The sequence below is a fragment of the Spea bombifrons genome, chromosome 11, assembly GCF_027358695.1.
Source record: "Spea bombifrons isolate aSpeBom1 chromosome 11, aSpeBom1.2.pri, whole genome shotgun sequence".
NCBI lineage: Eukaryota > Metazoa > Chordata > Amphibia > Anura > Pelobatidae > Spea > Spea bombifrons.
This window is the reverse complement of record NC_071097.1, coordinates 2,994,104-3,015,365: the sequence shown is the minus strand read 5'-3', so window position 1 is coordinate 3,015,365 and position 21,262 is coordinate 2,994,104. Positions and strand designations below refer to the sequence as shown.

The 21,262-nt window shown below is 49.7% G+C and overlaps 2 protein-coding genes across 2 annotated transcripts; both read right to left on the bottom strand.

Annotated features, from left to right (window-relative positions):
* Positions 1-132: 132 nt before the first annotated feature.
* Positions 133-3,550, bottom strand: LOC128469294 (oocyte zinc finger protein XlCOF7.1-like). Its single transcript, XM_053451113.1, has 5 exons — positions 3,434-3,550; positions 2,266-2,439; positions 2,059-2,182; positions 1,138-1,568; positions 133-1,104 (listed from the first exon to the last, which is right to left on the bottom strand). Exons 1-5 carry the CDS (start codon positions 3,512-3,514, stop codon positions 181-183), a joined length of 1,734 nt encoding a protein of 577 aa, XP_053307088.1. The 5' UTR covers positions 3,515-3,550; the 3' UTR covers positions 133-180.
* Positions 3,551-10,880: 7,330 nt separating this feature from the next.
* On the bottom strand, positions 10,881-21,251 carry TUBGCP2 (tubulin gamma complex associated protein 2). The gene is made up of 18 exons (XM_053450621.1): positions 21,023-21,251; positions 20,476-20,635; positions 19,994-20,122; positions 19,241-19,408; positions 18,985-19,144; positions 18,596-18,803; positions 18,233-18,432; positions 17,521-17,710; positions 16,954-17,099; positions 16,403-16,583; positions 15,937-16,117; positions 15,666-15,838; positions 15,140-15,268; positions 13,650-13,770; positions 12,818-12,961; positions 12,597-12,725; positions 11,591-11,754; positions 10,881-11,441 (listed from the first exon to the last, which is right to left on the bottom strand). The coding sequence occupies exons 2-18, from the start codon at positions 20,623-20,625 to the stop codon at positions 11,330-11,332; spliced, it is 2,685 nt and encodes an 894-aa protein (XP_053306596.1). The 5' UTR covers positions 20,626-20,635; positions 21,023-21,251; the 3' UTR covers positions 10,881-11,329.
* Between the last annotated feature and the right edge of the window lie 11 nt (positions 21,252-21,262).

Sequence of the window (21,262 nt, the reverse complement as noted above, 5' to 3'; positions counted from 1 at the left end):
ACCGGGGGGGGGGGGCTCGAATGACTTTTCGATAACCGTGTCCTGATTTAGTGCTCTATACGGAATGACCCTGATTAAAAAAAAATACTTTTTCAATTATTAACCAGCCTTCTAAAAATACAACGGATCACATGATGGACAAACGTATAGAAATTGCGTAATCAGTAGCGTTTTGCGTAATTAATTCTGGAGGGCGTCCGACTTCTCTTTTTGATGGGTCAACTGATGCTTAGTTAGAGTTTTTTTGTTGTAATAAGAGACCCCGCATTCCGAGCACGAGTAAGGTCTCACTCCCGTGTGGACCGCCATGTGCGAGTTGAGTATGGACCTCTTATGGAAGCGCTTCCCGCATTCTGAGCACACGTAGGGCTTCTCCCCTGTGTGGACCCGCTGGTGGCTGCAGAGGGCCGACTGCGAGGTGTAGCGCTTGCCGCACTCGCAGGCGAACGCTTTCACGCCCGTGTGAGTCCACTGGTGGTGTAGGAGGAACGCCCTCTGCTGAAAGCTTTTGCCGCATTCGCCGCACACGAACGGGGTCTTCCTCTTCTTCACGTGAGCTCTCTGGTGGGTGGTCAAGCGCGCCTCGGAAGGGAAGATCTTCCCGCACTCCGGGCACGGGAAAGCCTTCTGCGAGTTGTGCAGGTGAATGAACTGGTGCCTGAAAAGCCTCGGCTTGTCGGAGAAGCTTTGCTCGCACTCGGAACACGGGAACGGTTCGGCGGCGGCGGAGGACAAGAATGGCTTCGCTTTCAGGTGGACCTTCTGGTGCCTAACGAACCTCGACTCGTAGAGGAAGGTTCTGTCGCACTCCGGGCACGTGTAATCTTTCTCCTCCGTGTGGGCCAACTGGTGCCTGAAGAGACTTGGCTTGTCGGTAAAACGCTCCGGACACTCGCAACAAGAGAACGGTTTATCCGCCGCGTGGCTCTTTTGGTGCTCGGCGAGATGGAAGCGTTCGGTGAAACAATTCCCGCACTGGGAACACGAGTACCGTTTCTCTCTACCTGGGTTTCTCAATTCCGAGTCAGGCCCACTCCTCGCCTCCATCTTTTCCAGCGTAGTCCTCTCCTTCCCCCCGGCCGTTTCATTATGGAAGGTCGTCTCCTCTATCCGCGCGTGGGCTGAAGGTGTATTCACGTCGCGTTCCTGGCTTAAGGATTTCACGTCCGTGATGCGTAGAGCGATATCTTCTGCCCGGGAACGTCCTTCAGGTGAGGAAACACCTGGGAGCGTTACTCTTTCCTCTAGGACTGGTTTAGGCTCGTGGGGGCCGGGCGGACGTTCTATCGCTGGGGTATAAACGTCTGCAGTGCGGGGGGCCGACTGCTTTTGAGCGCGGGGAGGGCCGAGCTCTCCACGTACGTCTCTGGGAGGTTGAGGAACGTCAGTGGGATTTCCTACGTTACGCGACGCTGAACAGTCTTGCTCATCTCCTACGGGGCTAATCGGCCTCTTCTGCGGATTATTCACCGTCGGAAGTTTTTTGAGGTCACTTTGACCCGGATTTATACAATCCGATGAAAACACAGGGATAGGACGCCATTCGCGAGGACGCCGCTCCGCATCTCCTAGAAAACAAAGAGAAAGAAAGAGAAACGCGTCAAAAGCAGAGCGCTTTACCGAGAACATCAGTTACCGAAATTCAGTATCTTGGCAAAACACCTTCATGTTTGTATAGGATGGAGCAGTTATCAGAACCTCCTGTGCTTTGGATCATCGTGATTACCGACAGCAGTAGTTCCAGGAGATTGGAAGATTGCCAATTTTAGTACCACTTCACCAAAAAAAGGGTAGCGGGGAAAACTCCGACCACTACAGGCCGGTCAGTAGTTGGGAAAATGAATGGCAACCATGTTAAAGGAAAGGATCTACTTTTTGATCTACTTGGTGACTCAAATAATAGATCAGGGAGTAGATCTCTAGATTAATAATAATCCGGTTAGATCTCATCTAGAGTATTAGCTCTGGAGCTAATACAGTGAGGGAATTGGACCACGCATGGGATAGGCATATGGATTCTGAGAAGACCAAGGACTGGTTAAGGCCAGCGCTTCTTACCCAGCGAGTGTTGGGGCTGGCGAGAGTCCACAATCACGCCCTTATAAAGTTCCTTGTGTTCTTCTACGTAATCCCACTCCTCCACGGAGAAATAGACGGCCAAATCGTCACACTGCAGAGAAACCTGACACGGACAGCGACACGGTCATCAGCCAACGAGGCCCTCTGGCTTTTACTGTAAGAAGCCCCGTCCCCAGCAGCCCTCACCTGTCCGGTCAGCAGCTGGATGATCTTGCCGGTCAGTTCCAGGATCTTTTTCTCGCCGTTCTCCTTGGGTGTCAGCGACTGAGAGGAGTTCTGGTTCCTGGAGGATCCCTTTGACAGATGAGGAGCCCGGCCGTGTGTCGCACATTTGCACGGCTTCTTTATGAGAATATAATCCTACACAACGATACGGTAAAGATGTAACATCACACATGAAGCCCCCCAAGCGGTCGTCGGAGAAGGAGACAGGGCTACGGAAGCGGTCGTCGGAGAAGGAGACAGGGCTACGGAAGCGGTCGTCGGAGAAGGAGACAGGGTTACGGAAGCAGTCGTCGGAGAAGGATATAGGGCTACGGAAGCGGTCATCGGAGAAGGAGACAGGGCTGGGCTACGGAAGCGGTCGTCGGAGAAGGAGACAGGGCTACGGAAGCGGTCGTCGGAGTGGGAGACAGGGCTATGGAAGCGGTCGTCGGAGAAGGAGACAGGGCTACGGAAGCGGTCGTCGGAGAAGGAGACAGGGCTACGGAAGCGGTCGTCGGAGAAGGAAACAGGGCTACAGAAGCGGTCGTCGGAGAAGGAGACAGGGCTACGGAAGCGGTCGTCGGAGAAGGAGACAGGGCTACGGAAGCGGTCGTCGGAGAAGGTAGACAGGGCTACGGAAGCGGTCGTCGGAGAAGGTAGACAGGGCTACGGAAGCGGTAGTCGGAGAAGGTAGACAGGGCTAGGGAAGCGGTCGTCGGAGAGGGAGACAGGGCTACGGAAGCGGCCGTCGGAGAGGGAGACAGGGCTACGGAAGCGGTCGTCGGAGAAGGTAGACAGGGCTATGGAAGCGGCCGTCGGAGAAGGTAGACAGGGCTATGGAAGCGGCCGTCGGAGAGGGAGACAGGGCTACGGAAGCGGCCGTCGGAGAGGGAGACAGGGCTACGGAAGCGGTCGTCGGAGAAGGAGACAGGGCTACGGAAGCGGTCGTCGGAGAAGGAGACAGGGCTACGGAAGCGGTCGTCGGAGAAGGAGACAGGGCTACGGAAGCGGTCGTCGGAGAAGGAAAGGTAGTTCTCTCCGTTTTTGGACATTCATACGAATTGAAGAAATTGGCAAATTTCATTAAGACTGAACTTTTTGCCCAAATCAAGTTTCTCCATCATCGGGAGAGTCTCGCGCGGTTACTCACCTGTCCGGTCAGCACGTAGATCATTTCAAGCGTGAGATCCAGGATTCTCTCGGACGTCTCATTACGGCGGTTGTCCATCATCACATGATCAGACGAGATTGGCTTTCAAATGAATTCTGCGGCCGCTATTTCCTGGAGTCGCAGCATTTAGACATTCGAGGACTAACCGCAGACGTTCTCAGGAACACGGATCACCTGCAACACACAAGATGGAACATTTATGGGATACAAAAATCCTCCGGGGGAAAGTGGCATTAATGTTGCCCCAAAATTTTATATATAATAATATATATATAAATAATATAAAATAAAATAAATATCATAAATCATATATAATATCAATAATATATATTAGTAATAATAAAATAAATATATATATATATATATATATATATATATATACGGTATATATTTACTTTAGTTTATGTCTATATATACACCAAGGTTCTGTCTGGGGAGGGAAAAAAAAACACCTGATGTGTCTGTTGAAGTAAAAAAGGCTGCTTTATCTCTTGTAAGATAAGATGGTCAGCATGCGGGGTGGGGGGACAGATCCCTACTAACACACGCGGATCAGTGCTCTTAATGTATAATATATATATATATATATATATAAAATTAAAAAAGAAAAAGTCTAGCTTTATTTAAAATAAAACATTGGCTGATCGTCGGGGGGCTACCGCTTCAACCCTTTAGCCAGGGTTATGAGGGTGATTGGCGTTGTGGCCCCCAAACGCAGGCACACCATTGGGGCAAGAAAAAAAAAACCAACACCGTATTTTCTAGCTATATTTTTTTGCTTTAACCCTTTCCTACGGACCTCTGACCTGCGATACGTCACGTACTGTCACCTACGTGTATGGGGTGGGGCTTTTAGGCGCGAGGGGGGGCTAAGGAGTTGTGTTCTGACCCCCCATCCCCACGTAAAGGGTTAAAGGTGCTGTTCCACTTAATTGCACTCATCAATAAGCTTTGCTGCCTGCGGGCTGTTTGCCCCCCCCACCCGCTCTTAAGTTTTAATTAAATAAAAACAACACAGAAACTTTAAATAAAGTTTTTTGTTCTTTTTCTTTTGTATCACATGACAATTAAGGGACCCCGAACAAATCTAAACGCTAAAGAACTATTCCTGAGGAGGGTCTGGGGCATTTGATGTTCTCTCCATCATCTCATCTAGTCTTACTGCAGGGCAACAGATAGCCCATGTGCCCCCCCACCCTGCAGGGCATGTCAACAACCCCCCCCCCAAACTGTGAAGTGACGTCATCAAAGTGTCCTTAAATGTTATGTTCACCCCAGAAACACCCCTCCATCACCCCTGTCCGACAGGACCTCCCCAATGCCCTCTCCACCCCACCTCCTCTCCGCAGTTACCCTGCAGACTAAGGGGTAACCCCGGGGTGTCAGGGATGCCCAGCCGAGGGGTAAAATCTGTGAAGGGGACACAGATAAAGTCCTGCCCCGCAACTAATGTGACCCCCGGCTCCTAAAGCTTCATTGGGGCCCCTGGCTGTTGGCTCTAAACCAAAACGGCGCCACCTTACCGACAAAGCAGCTGGCATGAACTGATGGGGGTAGAAACTACATCTCCCGTGAGCCTCCGCGCGATGAGGGCGGCTGTACGCGACGTCACAACAAAGCGCTCTCATTAACAGGTCCCGTTGGTGTGAGCGCGGCACATAGGTCATGTGACTCTTTGGGTCACGTGATCCCGACGCTGCCGGGCATAGTGAGTTATACAAGCGAGTTGTTGCGATAGAGGCTGACTCTCTACCCGGTCAGGGTGCGTGATGAGAAACTCTGTGGTTCTCGGCGGGAGAAACTACGAGACTCATACCTCCCAAGTGCCCCTGTTTAGTGTGACCAGTCCCCCTTTTTTCCCCTCCCCTGATGCCACTGTTCTAGAATGAATATGTTTAAAATCTCTCTTAAAACCCTTCATCAGGGTGGTAATATGTCATTTAACCCCTTCAGTCTTGCGGCTTCTTTTATAACCAAAGGACCAAAATATTAATTATGTTTTGCTCATTTTTACCATTTGTTTGATTGCCCCCGTTTTCCATAATTCATGAACCCCGTCAGATACTAATGACTTAAGGCATTTGGGGATAGTGATTTATTTAAAATATATCTATATTATTTTTAATTATTTTTTTTTTATATTATTTTATTATATTTATTATGTTTTTGTCACTGTTCCCAATCATGTTTTTATTTTATTTAAATAATTTATTGTATTCTATATATTATTTTTTCCCCCCCACTGTTAATTAATAATTTATTTAATTTATAGTTCATTTTTTTCTGTTATTTTTTATTATTTTTATTATTATTATTTTTTGGTACTGAGGAGGAGCTATTTTTTTCCTCTCTCTCTCTTCCTCCTCATCTGTGTGCTGTTTGAAGGTCCCTACCTGATGGGCTAATAGACCGGCTGGCCGGAGCAACTCGGACCTCAGCCAGGCAGAAAAAATCCACCAGTACTCCCAGCAGAACCGCCCAATACAAAATGTCAAGCTTTATTCGTCTTCACAGACGCACAAGGCGATCAGCGTCGCACGCGTTTCCCACACACCGGGCTTAGTCACAGACCAGTGGTATCTATAGACTCCGTCTGTGGTCAAGCGGGCCGGCCTTCATGACTTTACACAGGCTCTGCCGTTCAGAATAAAGAACGCCCCGGTCACATTGCAGTGGCTAGTAAGATGGCGGCTCAAGGGGGCACATGAGTTGGCCATGTACATCTGTCCCCTCCGGGGGCCACCTTTTTCAGGCGCGCCGTGTCTCAAAAGGTCTATTTGTTTTATGGAAATAAAGGATTTTATCCGATATCAACGATTCCCAAACATCAGAACGGGGAAGGCGCGACTTTTATTTTATTTCCTCTCAGGAAGGATAAAAGATATGGAAAGTAGATTTTTTCCTCTTTTCGATTCAAAGAAAACCCCAAACTAAACTACATTGTAAATAAAAATAACTGCATTTTGTTTATTTGAGCTCAGCTGAGCAGGTGCCGGCTGTGGCTTAGTGCAGGCATGGTGACATCACCACAGTGACATCACAAAGGCTGAGCTTGTGACTGCAGAGGAGAAGGCCAGAGCAGCACTTGGATTTGATGCGTTGGAGGAGAAACATGTCTTCGCTGAAGATGCTTTTGCTTTGCTTGCTGGTGGTGTCTGAAGTCGCCGCCATGCGCCTCCCTCTCGATCGGCGTAAAGGCCGCCCCGAGGAACCAGGAGAGATGGCGCGGTCAGCGAGCGCCGGGAAGACGTCCTCTCCCAAGATCGACGTCAAGAACCTGGCCAAATGGGTGACGATCGGCGCGGCCGTACTTCTCGTGTGCCTCTGCCTCTGCGTCTGCTTCTTAAAGAACTTGTTCTACAAATACAGAGACAAAATCCCTCTGAAGAAACTGATGGGCGCCAACGGCGAGGCCGGGGACGAGGAAGACGGAGCCGGCGATGGAGATTCAGAGTGACCGCGTCGGGCTCGACGACTGGAAGCTCCGACAGATTAATGTCACCGGCGGGGATGTCTGTTTAATAAATAGGTTGCATGTAAGATTATTTCCTCGTCTTGGTCCTATTTATTTTAGGTTAAGTTTTACTTTATCAGGTTCTGGGACGTTCTCTCACTTCTCCTCCTCTCCTCCTCACAAAGGCTACCTGGACCAACGAACGGCGGTCGGCAGCTTAACGATAAAGGAGAGATCGTTCCCATTTAGGTCAAAATAAATAAGATCAAAATTATATATATATGAAAAAGAGAGAAGAGCAGAAGGTTACCGGTATGTCTGGTAGCCGCTCGCTATTTAGTTGGTAAGACCCTCAGACCTAGCAGGGAAAAGGTAAAAACAGCAATGGAATACATACAGGTAACGCGCCATCGAGGCAGGAGAGCCCTACCTCCAAACCTCCGTGACCCCGAGCCTTCAAAGAACCCCCCCATGGAGGAAACGCACGACCTGGAAGACCTCTCTCCGCATGTCCACATTCAGCCCCTGGTTCCTAGAAAGCTAAAAACCTGTCCAAAGGCCGCCGGGAAGTATTCGGATCCGCTTCAGGGTCCGTAGAACTCTGCCCTGGTAGTAGTCTGACCCCCCCAGGACCCCACCGAGTCAAGAAACATGGCTCCCCTATCCTTCAACAATCCCCCCCTCCCCTGTTTGCTACGAGGAACGACATGGAAACCCCCCGGAGATACTCGGAAAGGGTACAGAACATATCAAGCAGGGCTATAACTACTAAATCATTTATACTATGGAGGCTATCCTGCTGCTCTGTTTCTTAAAGATACTCTATACACCTTTTAATGCGGTGAAGACACTGACCGCGGGGGCCGGGGGGCCTGGGTTGAGAAAGGTAAATCTAAGCGGTTTTGCGAGTAGGACACGAAAAACGACAAAAAAAACAACATATATATATTTTAGGATATATTATAGAAAGCAAACAATACAATACGTAGAGGGTTTGGGGGCCAAAGGGGTCGCACGAGTCAGCGCGATGCGGGAATAGTAACGATCCTCGGGGGAGGGACGGGGTTTGGTAAAATAAGCAGCTCAGAAGAACTATTAACCCTTTAGTGGATCCGGTTGTTCTCCGTTCTCACCCCCTGCGTTGGGTTCTCTTTGGCTCCCACGGCGTCTTACGCTTGGGGCTCGGCGGACCCAGCATCGAGCTGTCCGTTCCGTCAGCAAGCTATGCCGCTGGCCAATGAGGCTCGGCCTTTCTAAGCGAAGGGGAGAGACAGTTTCAGAGAAGATAAGTGGAACAGCCTTCCAGCAGAAATGGTAGAGGTCATTATCCCGACCATGAATGTGATTTGTGGTCGGCATCGTGGAACCCATAAGCCAACCATATATCTCATACGTGGTGGCACCGTAGGGTCTCCTACTCCGACCGTGGAGGAACGTTCCTGAAGCTTAGGGGATGACCAGCAGCCGCCTTCTCTACTCCGGAGCAGGTCTGTCAGGGTCTATTAAACTTCCGTTATGAGAAGCAGCCAGGTTAGGGTTAAATGCGCCGGCTTCCCTCTTAAACTATTGTGACGCTACAAATATCCCCAACTGTGAAAGCCAACGGAAATAACCGACGTAATAAATACATATATAATAAATACATATATATATAATAAATACATATACCGGCATATATAATAAATAAATACACATATATATCATAAATACATATATAATAAATACATATATATATAATAAATACATATATATAACTGCATTGGCTCGATTATAGGCCGCACCCTTAACGTTTGGTGCTTTTTTAAAGAAAAAAATATTTTTAAAGAAAAAATGCACATTAGTGGAGCGGTAAAACAGTATTTTATCTAATACACAGGAATATCATGTATTGTAACATTATTGGTGTCTATTATACAGTTTATCAGCGTATGTTATATACAGACAGGAAACCAATAGCCATTTTAAGCCCCCCCTTAATTCATAATGCACCTTACTTACAGATATGCCCCCCCAGATATGCTTTATAACCCCTGATATGCTTTATGCCCCCCCAGATATGCTTTATGGCCCCCTGAAGTGTCACGCTGCCCCCAGATATGCTTTATGGCCCCTAGAAATGCCCACCTGCCCCCCCAGATATGTTTTATGCCCCCTTAAAAGTGTCACGCTGCCCCCCCTGAAATGCCACTCTGCTTTCAAGAAGTGACCCCCCTGACTTACCAATGCACCCCCAGACTCCCTGGTGTCCAGCAGGGCCGGCCGGTGGACATCTGCGCGACGCGTTAAGATTTGGCGCTGCCCTAGGCCAGACCCAGGGTAACGGCCCCCATCTGTCCCCTCCGGGGGCCACCTTCTTCAGGCGCTCCGTGTCTTAAAAGGTCTATTTATTTAATGGAAATGAAGGATTTTATCCGATATCAACGATTCACCAACATCAGAACGGGGAAGGCGCGACTTTTATTTTATTTCCTCTCAGGAAGGATAAAAGATATGGAAAGTAGATTTTTTTATCTATTGGTTCGATTCAAAGAAAAACCAAAACTAAATTATATTATAAAAAACTCTGCATTTTGTTTATTTGAGTTCAGCTGAGCAGGTGCCGGCTGTGGCTCAGTGCAGCCATGGTGACATCATCACAGTGACATCACAAAGGCTGAGCTTGTGACTGCAGAGGAGAAGGCCAGAGCAGCACTTGGATTTGATGCGTTGGAGGAGAAACATGTCTTCGCTGAAGATGCTTTTGCTTTGCTTGCTGGTGGTGTCTGAAGTCGCCGCCATGCGCCTCCCTCTCGATCGGCGTAAAGGCCGCCCCGAGGAACCAGGAGAGACGGCGCGGTCAGCGAGCGCCGGGAAGACGTCCTCTCCCAAGATCGACGTCAAGAACCTGGCCAAATGGGTGACGATCGGCGCGGCCGTACTTCTCGTGTGCCTCTGCCTCTGCGTCTGCTTCTTAAAGAACTTGTTCTACAAACACAGAGACAAAATCCCTCTGAAGAAACTGATGGGCGCCAACGGCGAGGCCGGGGACGAGGAAGACGGAGCCGGCGATGGAGATTCAGAGTGACCGCGTCGGGCTCGACGACTGGAAGCTCCGACAGATTAATGTCACCGGCGGGGATGTCTGCTCAATAAATAGGTTGCATGTAAAATGATTTCCTCGTCTTGGTCCTATTTATTTCAAGTTAAGTTTTACTTTATCAGGTTCTGGGACGTTCTCTCACTTCTCCTCCTCTCCTCCTCACAAAGGCTACCTGGACCAACGAACGGCGGTCGGCAGCTTAACGATAAAGGAGAGATCGTTCCCATTTAGGTCAAAATAAATAAGATCAAAATTATATATATATGAAAAAAAGAGAAGAGCAGAAGGTGACCGGTATGTCTGGTAGCCGCTCGCTATTTAGTTGGTAAGACCCTCAGACCTAGCAGGGAAAAGGTAAAAACAGCAATGGAATACATACAGGTAACACGCCATCGAGGCAGGAGAGCCCTACCTCCAAACCTCCGTGACCCCGGGCTTCAAAGAACCCCCCATGGAGGAAACGCACGACCTGGAAGACCTCTCTCCGCATGTCCACATTCAGCCCCTGGTTCCTAGAAAGCTAAAAACCTGTCCAAAGGCCGCCGGGAAGTATTCGGATCCGCTTCAGGGTCCGTAGAACTCTGCCCTGGTAGTAGTCTGACCCCCCCCCCAGGACCCCACCGAGTCAAGAAACATGGCTCCCCTATCCTTCAACAATCCCCCCCCCCGTTTGCTACGAGGAACGACATGGAACCCCCCCCCGGAGATTCTCGGAAAGGGTACAGAACATATCAAGCAGGGCTATAACTACTAAATCATTTATACTATGGAGGCTATCCTGCTGCTCTGTTTCATACACTGACCGCGGGGGCCGGGGGGCCTGGGTTGAGAAAGGTAAATCTAAGCGGTTTTGTGAGCAGGACACGAAAAACGACAAAAAACCAATATATATATTTTAGGATATATTATAGAAAGCAAACAATACAATACGTAGAGGGTTTGGGGGCCAAAGGGGTCGCACGAGTCAGCGCGATACGGGAATAGTTACGATCCTCGGGGGAGGGGCGGGGTTTGGTAAAATAAGCAGCTCAGAAGAACTATTAACCCTTTAGTGGATCCGGTTGTTCTCCGTTCTCACCCCCTGCGTTGGGTTCTCTTTGGCTCCCACGGCGTCTTACGCTTGGGGCTAGGGCATCGAGCTGTCCGTTCTGTCGGCAAGCTATGCTGCTGGCCAATGAGGCTCGGCCGCTCTAAGCGAAGGGGAGGGGCTTAGCAGCACCCCGGGACTTGAATGTTTTCAAACAGACGCCTCTGTCTTGGGTGGCATCTTTCGAATGCTCTATTTACATAAGACGCGAATCTTAGGAGAAGAAGAACGGCTGTCTTCGGACGCAGGAGGAGGTCACTGAACGGGCACCGGCTGCCGCGGAGGTCCGACCGTGGGGGGGGCTTTCTGGCTTCTCTCGGCCGACAGCTGCTTCAACCTCTCGGTGTAAAACCCATTGAAGTCCAACCTGGGCAGAAAAAAAAAACTAAGTCTAAACAAGACTCCGATGGGGTCTGTGAACCAAATAGTTACCGTCCATCAATCCTGGAAGCGGGGGCCGCGAAGGACCCCCAGATGGACCATCGATGAGGTGTATGTGATACGGCGCAGGCTCACCGGTATATGATGTTAATCATGCTGTGCTCGCAGTCGTTGGTGCTGTACATGCTCAGCTTGTCCAGCAGATCGAGCAGGTGGGTGGAGAAGTTGCTGTCAAAGTTGTTGATGGTGGCTTCGAAGCCGGATGAAGACTGAAACGCGTCGACGTGTTCCGCCAGATACTGCAAGAAAGAAGCGGGTGCCGTTAGTAGTCGTCGTGTCCTTAAACCCCCGCAATTTTACGGGGACATTTTTGCTTAACCATGGTTCTCCTTTTCCATGTTTAGTGCTTTTTCTCAATACCACTTTTTTGTGATCAGTAAGCAGAGGTCTGCTGATCGCAGTACCTGAGATCAGCCTGCAGGGAACTCATCAGAGGTCTCAGCAGCGCCTGGAGAGACCCTCTGGGAACTTCTACTGTCCACTGACGCAGCTGGCAGAGTTTGGTTATTTTCTGTTATTCTGGTGTAACCGGCGCTCGTTACACCGGATTGGTCAGGAGGAAGCTAGTTCCTCCTGACAGGTGAGAACCCCAGGCTGTCTAACGACAGTCTGATCTCCCGTGTACCAGGTGGAAAGGTCCCCACCGCTTCACAAACCATAGGTCGTACTATTACGTCCTGGGTCACCTATGGCTTGATTCCAAGGATGGTTAAACGCCAACATACAAATATAAATAATAAAACGCAATATTTTGCCAGAGCTCCTAAAATTAAGAGAAAGCAGCTTGTACATTAGAAGTTACTCCTTCCTCAGCGGGGAAAGGGCATTGCCTGATACGGTAAATGGCGGCCACTCACTGCTTCTGCAGGGGAAGCCCGGTTTTAACATAGATCGGAAGACGGCATCTTGCAAAACGCCATTTCCCGTCAGTCCTACCGCTACAGAAGATGCACCTCGTTCTCTGAAAATTCTAACACAAAATGAAAATTGACTTTTGATTCTATCAAAGAAGCTAAAAAAAACTAAAGGGGGGGGCGGTTGATTCCGCCAACTCTTCAACTCCCGCCAAGCCTTCTCCTACCTTAGAGGTGAGCTTCTTCTTCACGTCCTCGTCGCTTCTCTCGCTGTGCGTAGGAGGCCCCATCATCGTGCCGTGTTCCAACGTCAGCCTCTCCATCTCCGTCTCCACTTGCATGCTTTTCGTGAACCTCTGTGACAGGGAGACAGACGCATTAACCGGGAGACAGACGCCGTCGATGGCGTGCCGCGCATCGCCGGTATCATATCAGATGCCCCGCTCACCTGCAAGCAGTTTGTGAACATGACGCAGACGGACATGAGCTTGGAGAAGATCTTCAACAGCTCCGGGTTGGTGAGCATGCAATCCTTCAGACAGTTGTCAAGGAAGTTGGTGTGATGGTTTAGGACGTCATCGATATTGGACGCCTGTGGGTAGAATATTTTTTACTGCACGTTCTATCGAAGGGCCACTAGTGGTTTTCTTTAGAGTCGCTTAAACTATAGTCTGTGATGACTAGTCAGAGGACTACCAGCTGTAGGCGTGCCAGTTCTTATCATACGATCTTGTGGTGAACAATAGAATGTCTCAGTCACCTAGATGGACCCTCTGACTACAGAGGACTTCATTAGCATAAAGAACGACCTCGGTGTGCAGTTTGGGGCATAAAAAGACCCCCAAAACATCACATGACTGACAACAATGGCGACCTCCAGGTCTGTAGATAAAGGGAGTTTTATTCCAGCCTTGATCTCCAGAACCCATCAGCAGCTCCTGCCTCCCAACCCTAACCCATAATGCCACTGGTTCCCAGTTCAATAACTGCTGCTGGAAGCTCCACTGATAAGGCTTTCCGACTCCCCATGCAGCCATTTAGCCCAGCTCGTCCACAGGTACGGGCGTTCTGGGACATCCCAACACGTCTTGGCGACCATGATTGGACGTTCTGGCTGTCCACCGTTCTTGCCCATTACTAAATTTGGGTTCTTCAGGCAACTTGAGTTGAATGTCGAGTGTCCTGATCAGAGTATCCCATACATTTACCCATGGTGCCCGACTCAGGTTGACCTCCACATCGTACAGTGATCAGGAGTCCCGGGGTGCTACACGACTCACCAGTTTAAGGTTTTTCTCCATGATGTGCCACGTCGGTTCCATCACCTCGAACATCATGTAGTACTGTATGTTCTGTACAAAATTCAGCATTCTTTGGCGAAGGGTAAAAGCCCCCGCAAACCTAGAGGTGCCGCGAGAAAGAAAACTTAGAGGAGGGTCTTCACCGGACCAAGCGCCCACCATAGACGTAAATCACTAAGAGTGTGAGCAATAAACCAGAGAGGTTAATCAGGAGGGCAGCTGTATCGTATTGAGAAGGTTAACGGACAAGATGATGTAAAGTTGCATAAGGGTTTGGGACCTCAGAGGGCTCGGTGTGATGAAATATTATGATGTCATTCAAAAGAGACACATTTGAGGTTCAAAAAGCTTTTGTAACTTTACATAGTTGTCTATAAATAAATAATAAAACCTATGAACTATAACAAAACCACAATCATGCAAACAGGTTATTAATAGTTGTGTGTGGCCCTTTATCACTCCTATCACTCCTGTGTCCCAATGGCCCTTTATCACTCCCATCACTCCTGTGTCCCAGTGGCCCTTTATCACTCCCATCACTCCTGTGTCCCAGTGGCCCTTTATCACTCCCATCACTCCTGTGTCCAAGTGGCCCTTTATCACTCCCATCATTCCTGTGTTCCAGTGGCCCTTTATCACTCCCATCACTCCTGTGTCCCAATGGCCCTTTCTCACTCCCATCACTCCTGTGTCCCAGTGGCCCTTTATCACTCCCATCACTCCTGTGTCCCAGTGGCCCTTTATCACTCCCATCACTCCTGTGTTCCAACGGCCCTTTATCACTCCCATCACTCCTGTGTTCCAATGGCCCTTTATCACTCCCATCACTCCTGTGCTCCAATGGCCCTTTATCACTCCCATCACTCCTGTGTGCCAATGGCCTTTTATCACTCCCATTACTCCTGTGTTCCAATGGCCCTTTATCACTCCCATCACTCCTGTGTTCCAATGGCCCTTTATCACTCCCATCACTCCTGTGTTCCAATGGCCCTTTATCACTCCCATCACTCCTGTGTTCCAACGGCCTTTTATCACTCCCATCACTCCCGTGTTCCAACGGCCTTTTATCACTCCCATCACTCCTGTGGCACGTTGCGTTCGCTGATCCAAGTTTAAAAGGCTAATTGATGGTTAAAAACCCATTTTTTAATTATATTACAGCCAGAAATGTCCTCGTTTTCCATGAAAACAGCTCAGTGACCCGAAACCTTTTAAGGTAGAGTATATATATATCTATATATATATATATATATATATATATATATATATATATATATATATATATATCTATACACACACATACATACATACATATATACATATATATATATATATATATATATATATATATATATATATATATATATATACATACACATATATATATATATATATATATACATACATACACACACATACACACACACACACGGTTAGTTGGATTTAAATGCAAACCAATGAGTATTTACCACTTTGCCGAGTGAAGCGCAAACCGCTTGGCAGCCTTGTTGCCGATCCACACGTTACACAGGAGTCTCTCCACGTGTTTGCAGTAGAACATGTGCCGGAAGAGCATCTGATAGCGTGTCAGAGCCTTTCTGCCAGAGGAAAAAGCCATGAAAAAGATATATATATATAATATATTTTATTATTTATTAATTATATATTTTAAATTATTATCACATTTAATGTATATCTTTTCATACTTTATATATATTTTATAATATATCACATTTCTGGGTATGGATAATAAGTTGGCAGGAAAAATAAATAGGAAATTTGATGATTTAAAGCAACGATCACAAAATACATAATATGAAAGCAGAACTCCAGTAGTTACATAGCAAGTCCATCACGTCCAGCCAAAAAAAACCTAATAAATAAATAAAAAACCTAGGAAAATCCTAATTTTGTCTGGAAAGAGGGGGGACAAAATCCTTCATCCCATCTCGAGATCCGGATAACCAGATCGTGTCCCCCTGACCCCCCCCATACCGGTTTATAATCAGCGAGAGGGGCCACTTGACGATGTAATCGAAGGAGAAGGCCTCCAGGCCGCTCAGCGCAATCTCGGTGGGGTCCGCGTTAATCAGGGCCTTCTCCTGATGCGTTTCGATGGCGAGCACGCGGAGGAGCTGGGTGATGAGGTCGTGAGGCATCAGCTCGACCTGCGGACATGGGAGAACTGCGTTACGACGGCCTGGACAGCCAAAGATCCGCAGGGGCGGGGTGGGGAGTTTCACCCACATCCTAAAAACGTCCGTACCTTTAGATCGTCCTTAAAGGGGTCGGTGTTGGCCGTGCTCATCCTCAGGGCCAGCTCCAGCAAGGCCTCCAAACGCGTCGGGATAATGTCCTCCACGGTTTTCTTCAGCTCCTCCTCCGTCAGATCCATGAAGTGGACGAAGAAGTCTCCCTGGTCCATCAGGAAGTAATGCTTTATGGACCTGAAATGGACAACGCGTTTTATTGGAGGACAACAGGCGAAGAGGACAACAGGCAAGGAGGACAACAGGCGAGGAGGACAGCGGAGGGGCGGCCATTGCGGAGAAGGTCCTTGAGGGAAGCCAAGATCCATGGCTAAGGGTGGCAGAGCTAGAACTATCTCATCAGCTTCAGTAGTGAAGTTCTCTCCTTTCTCCGCTCTCACTCGCCTGACACAAATCGACCGCCACCATCACCAGAGGAGAGATAACTTTTTAACGGGGAGGAAAAAGTGACCGACGACATACCTGAGACGAGCTACCAGTTCCTTCTCCTCCATCAGGAAGTCCAGCAGCACCTTGCTGGCATAGCTGTAGGCCTTCTCGATCTGCTCCACGTACGCCCTCTCCTTCAAGGTGTAGATGATCTCCTTGGCGTCCGGGCAGGTGACGTCTCGGCCACACTCTCGGACGACGTTCAGATATTTACCTGGATGTCAACATTCAGAAATGGATCAGCGCAGACTCTGGGGTGTGATGTCATAATCCAGCTCGCCGCCGGGGAGAGCATGTCACCTCGCGGGAAATGCCGTGTCCAGGCCTAAAATGTGGCCCCTGCCGGGCGGACATCGACGCAGGCTCCCAGGGCCGGTCGGAGCTCATGCTCCCAGCCAGGCCACAAACCAAGTGCGCTAGTGACATCAGCCGATGATGTCACACTCCCCTTGTGCAATCCCGCACGCCGCCAGAAGGTCGGGGGAGTCTTAGTGTTAAGACAGGTAAGTGTTTTATTTAAATACATTTTAAAAAAAGCTGTCTTTTATTGACAGTCGTCCGTCGGCAACGTGACATCGGCCCACCTGTGCTGAGGATCTTGTCGGCCACCTTCTGCAGGAAGGACGGGATCTGCTGCTGCACGATGGTGTACCGCTTATCCCAGTATTTGTCGTTGTAGTCTTCTTGGATCTTCTCCTTCTTCAGCTCGTGCTCCTCCACCATAAACTCGCTAAAAAGAAAGAAAAAAAGACCCCCAAAAAACAAGGATTTGAGATCTCCCGACTGTATTAAGTCTCTGCCACTTCGGCTGGGAGGCTGTTCCACTTATCTACCACCCTCTCAGTAAAGTAACACTACCCTCCTGCATTTTGGGCATTAAAAGGTTTCTATCCCACCCCCTCCTCTCTCCAAAAATCAAGTTTTTTTCCTACATTACCCCCAAAATGTTGCCCCCCCGTCATGTGACTACCAGAAAGGCAACGCTTAATTCATGGAGATCCTCCAGTTAGCCACGATTAAGATCGCACCTTCTACCAGCCAAAACAGGAAGTTGGAATTGCACTTCCTGTACTCTGGATCTGCTCATTGGTCCATCCTACTAGGCCTTCCGACCAATAGGAATTCACTATTTTTTTTTTTTTTTTTTTTACCTGTAAGGGTCGTTGATGATTCCCCGGTAGATCCATCTCTCCAGGATCTCAAAGTAGGGAGTGCTGGCCGCCTTGGTCAGGTAGAGACACAACTCCTGAGCCTGGCTGTCCCCGGTGTAGCCGAAGGTCCGGTCGTGCAGCAGGCTGAGCGTGGCCCCGCCGAGGCACTCGCCTTTATCCAGCGAGGTGGCTGGAAACAACACGACAGAGAGAGCCCAAGAATTACTCACCAAAAGCATGACCATCATCCGTGGGAAAACCGCTGCCACCTCCGCCGGCGAGCGGATAACGTGTAAACTACACAGGGACTTACAATAAAATGATACGTCTCGGCGCATGTATTCCAACCGTTCTGTCATTGAGATACTTTGTTTCTATGTAAGGAACTATCCCCTCCCCCACCCCTGGAAGCCATGACCTGTGGCAAAAGGTGGCAGACCCACCATGGTCTAATTGCCCTAACTCCACATTACATCACAGGAGGGAAGCACTAAACGAGCGAGCCAATTAAAAACTAGAGCACAACCAAAACATGGGTGACATCACATTCTACAGTCCAAACCAGGCATGGTCCGTCATACCAACGAAGGTCTACGAGGAAAGCACCGCACATAAAAGCAGGCATTAGTCCTGCGCGATGAAGGGACCTCCGCCATGTAGATACGCGATGATGACGACGACGACAGATTTGGATTTGACCAAACTCACTCACCGAGGGACGCAAGGACCTCCATGGTCCTGAGCGTGGGCTGAATGTAGAACCAGAGCTTCTGAAGGGACAACAGCCCCTGCCGCTGGAGATGCTCCAGCTGGGTGATGAGGATCATGTACTCTTTCACCAGGGTCCTCATGGCGGCGGCCAGGGCGTGGTTCACCTGGCCGTACTCGAAGGAGGACTTCTCTTCGATAAATCTGTCGGGGAGCAAAGTGACCTCGGGTTACGTGCGGGGGGGGCAATAAGCAGAAGAGTATGGCGGATGTAGACCAAGGTTTGGGGACAACAGGTTGGGTGGGAAGAAGACAACCCCCGAGGTCCATGTCTCGCTTGAATAAATAATAACGGGTGTCTACGTACCTGGTAACAGTGGAATAGCAGGAGGCCACCGGCAGGATCCGGTTGACCAGCTCCTTTATCGACATATCCAGGTTCGGATCCACCTGGAAGGAGCGGCTTTGTCTTCCTACGAGGGGCTGCGCGGCGATATAGCGTCCGTCGACCCCAACGAGCACGTACAGCAGATCCTCCACCACGGAGGCTTCTTGAGCAGGTAAGGGAAGAGTTCCTGCGCATACAAGACACGTCAGCCCAGCGCGCCACTCAAGAAGGACTGCGGGGGGGGGCAGAAGAGGAGGCGGGGGGGCGCAGAAGAGGAGGCGGGGGGGGCGCAGAAGAGGAGGCGGGGGGGCGCAGAAGAGGTCAATTGGAGACATTGAGAGAGAGTGTGAGTATATACTGACGCGTACCTATGGACACCGTGACATCCGTGCCGGGGCCCGAGGCGGACGAGAAATCCCCAATAAGCGCCGGCCTCTCGTAAACCCAGGAAGGAAACACCGGAACGTGCTGTCCGGGGGTCTTCTTGTGCAGCTTGTCCCGAAGAACCTTGCGCAGAACCTCCACGGGCTGGTGGGACGTGAAAGGAGCGTTAAGGTTTCAAAAGTCATTCCCCCCGCCCCCCTGGATCAGAAATCGAGACGCGGCCACGCCAGAGAACCTCACCTGCGGGCCGCCGGTCGCCGACGTGGTTACGTTGCCGAGCTGCTTGCGGAGCTCCTCCAGCTCCTGCATGGAGATCTTGGAGGCGGTGGGTGGAACGGGGACGCTGCCGGCAGAGACGCCGCCGGAGTCAGCCCTGTCCTTGGCGTTCTGCTGCAGATACTGCAACGTCTGGAGGGGGGGGGTGAAACGTAAAGGGGAGGACATCTAAACGGTTACAGGCTTAACCCCACGACGTCCTGAACTCTAATGTACGGCCCAGAATGCATCAGGTTCGGCGCGTTCGGCGGATTCCAACCAGCGAATGAATCGTAAAGTGTGTATTAAAAAAAAGCCGTTCATTGAGTTTCAGAGAGGGGGGGTGCTATATCACCATATACACAGTGCTGGGGGGGGGGTGGGTTTATATCACTGTATATACAGAGTCGGGTGGGGGGGCAGAGGGGGGTTATATTACTATATATACAGAGCCGGGGGGGGGGGTTGTTGGGTTATATCACTGTATATACAGAGCCGGGGCGGGGGGGTTATATCACTGTATATACAGCGCCGGGGGGGTTATATCACTGTATATACAGCGCCAGGGGGGGTTATATCACTGTATATACAGTGCGGGGGGGGTTATATCACTGTATATACAGCGCCGGGGGGGGTTATATCACTGTATATACAGCGCCGGGGGGGGTTATATCACTGTATATACAGCGCCGGGGGGGGGGCGGGGGTTATATCACGGTATATAGAGAGCACCGTTACCTCCTTGTCTTCTGTTAGCTTGGAGAGTAAGTAAACCAGAGGGTCCAGATTTCGGGTGTTCTTCGATTTTAACTCTTCGTATTTCTTAAGGAAATCTTCGGGGGTCTTGGAAAACTCCGCAATTTTAACCTTCGGGGGGGATAAAGAGAGGATCATTAAACAAACTGTAGATCCACGAAAAGAAAAATTCCACCCCTTCATGTCGCGGTCAGGTAAGGTCGTAGGGCGAAGACGCCATCTTTGGGCTCCGATGAGCAGAAGGACTGTTGCCTTCAAAAGTTGGCCGGATCAAAGACCCCCCCATGGTAATTTTTGGGGTGAACAAATGGATGTGGATTTGGTTTCTCATTCTCATTACGATCGATGAGCTGAAGGACTATTGCCTTCAAAGCCAGCCTGACCTTGGTGGGATCTAGGTGGGTTTGGAGCCCCTGGTCTTGGAAACGCCCCCCCCCCCCAGACGGAAGCGGTGAAGCTCTTACTTTCGCACCATGCGCGGACACGCTGGTGGTGACGTACGGGGTGCGGTTCTTCTGCAAGAGATCGATGTACAGCTCGGCCCCCTCCGGCCCGTGCACGCGCAGTAAGCTGATGAGCTCGTTGACATCGTGGTGAATGCGGAACTCGCTCATGGCGAGGGATCTGGAACAACCGGAAGCCAGAAATTATATAGAAAAGCGGGGAAATTAAACATGTATTAATAAAAATCACATTTAAAGTGAAAATATGGCACAAAATTATCAGACAGCCACATATCAGCCATTTGTATCGCTCTGTTATCTGAAACAAACACCCCAACAATTTATCATATCATCAGTGGGGAAACGACAGAGTGGCTTGGTCTTAATCACCCATCAGACTCTCTGACTAATGAAAGCCTATGGCGGAACAGACTTCATTAGCATTTCCATAAAGCATCAGCTCAGTGTAGTTTTTGAGCAGCATTTATGTCACGTGATTCCCCCTTAAATTTCAGGACCCCGAATAGCCAGTCCCGTGGCATGCTGAGTCTGTCCCCGTACAACATACCACTCTAGGCCCCAGGCTCCACTCGGTTTGACAGGCCGGTCGGAGGCACGGAGTCTGTATGCAGACGGTCTATGGCGACTCCCTGCGGCCTTCTGTAGACTTCCTCCGCCGGTTCTACTTATCACCGGATAAACGTGCAGGAACCACCCGGCGGGGTTTCCATGACAACAGTGTAGCGGGACCAAAACGCGGTTCCCCGCAACGAGTCCTGGAACGCACAGCCTCCAAGGAAAGCTTCGT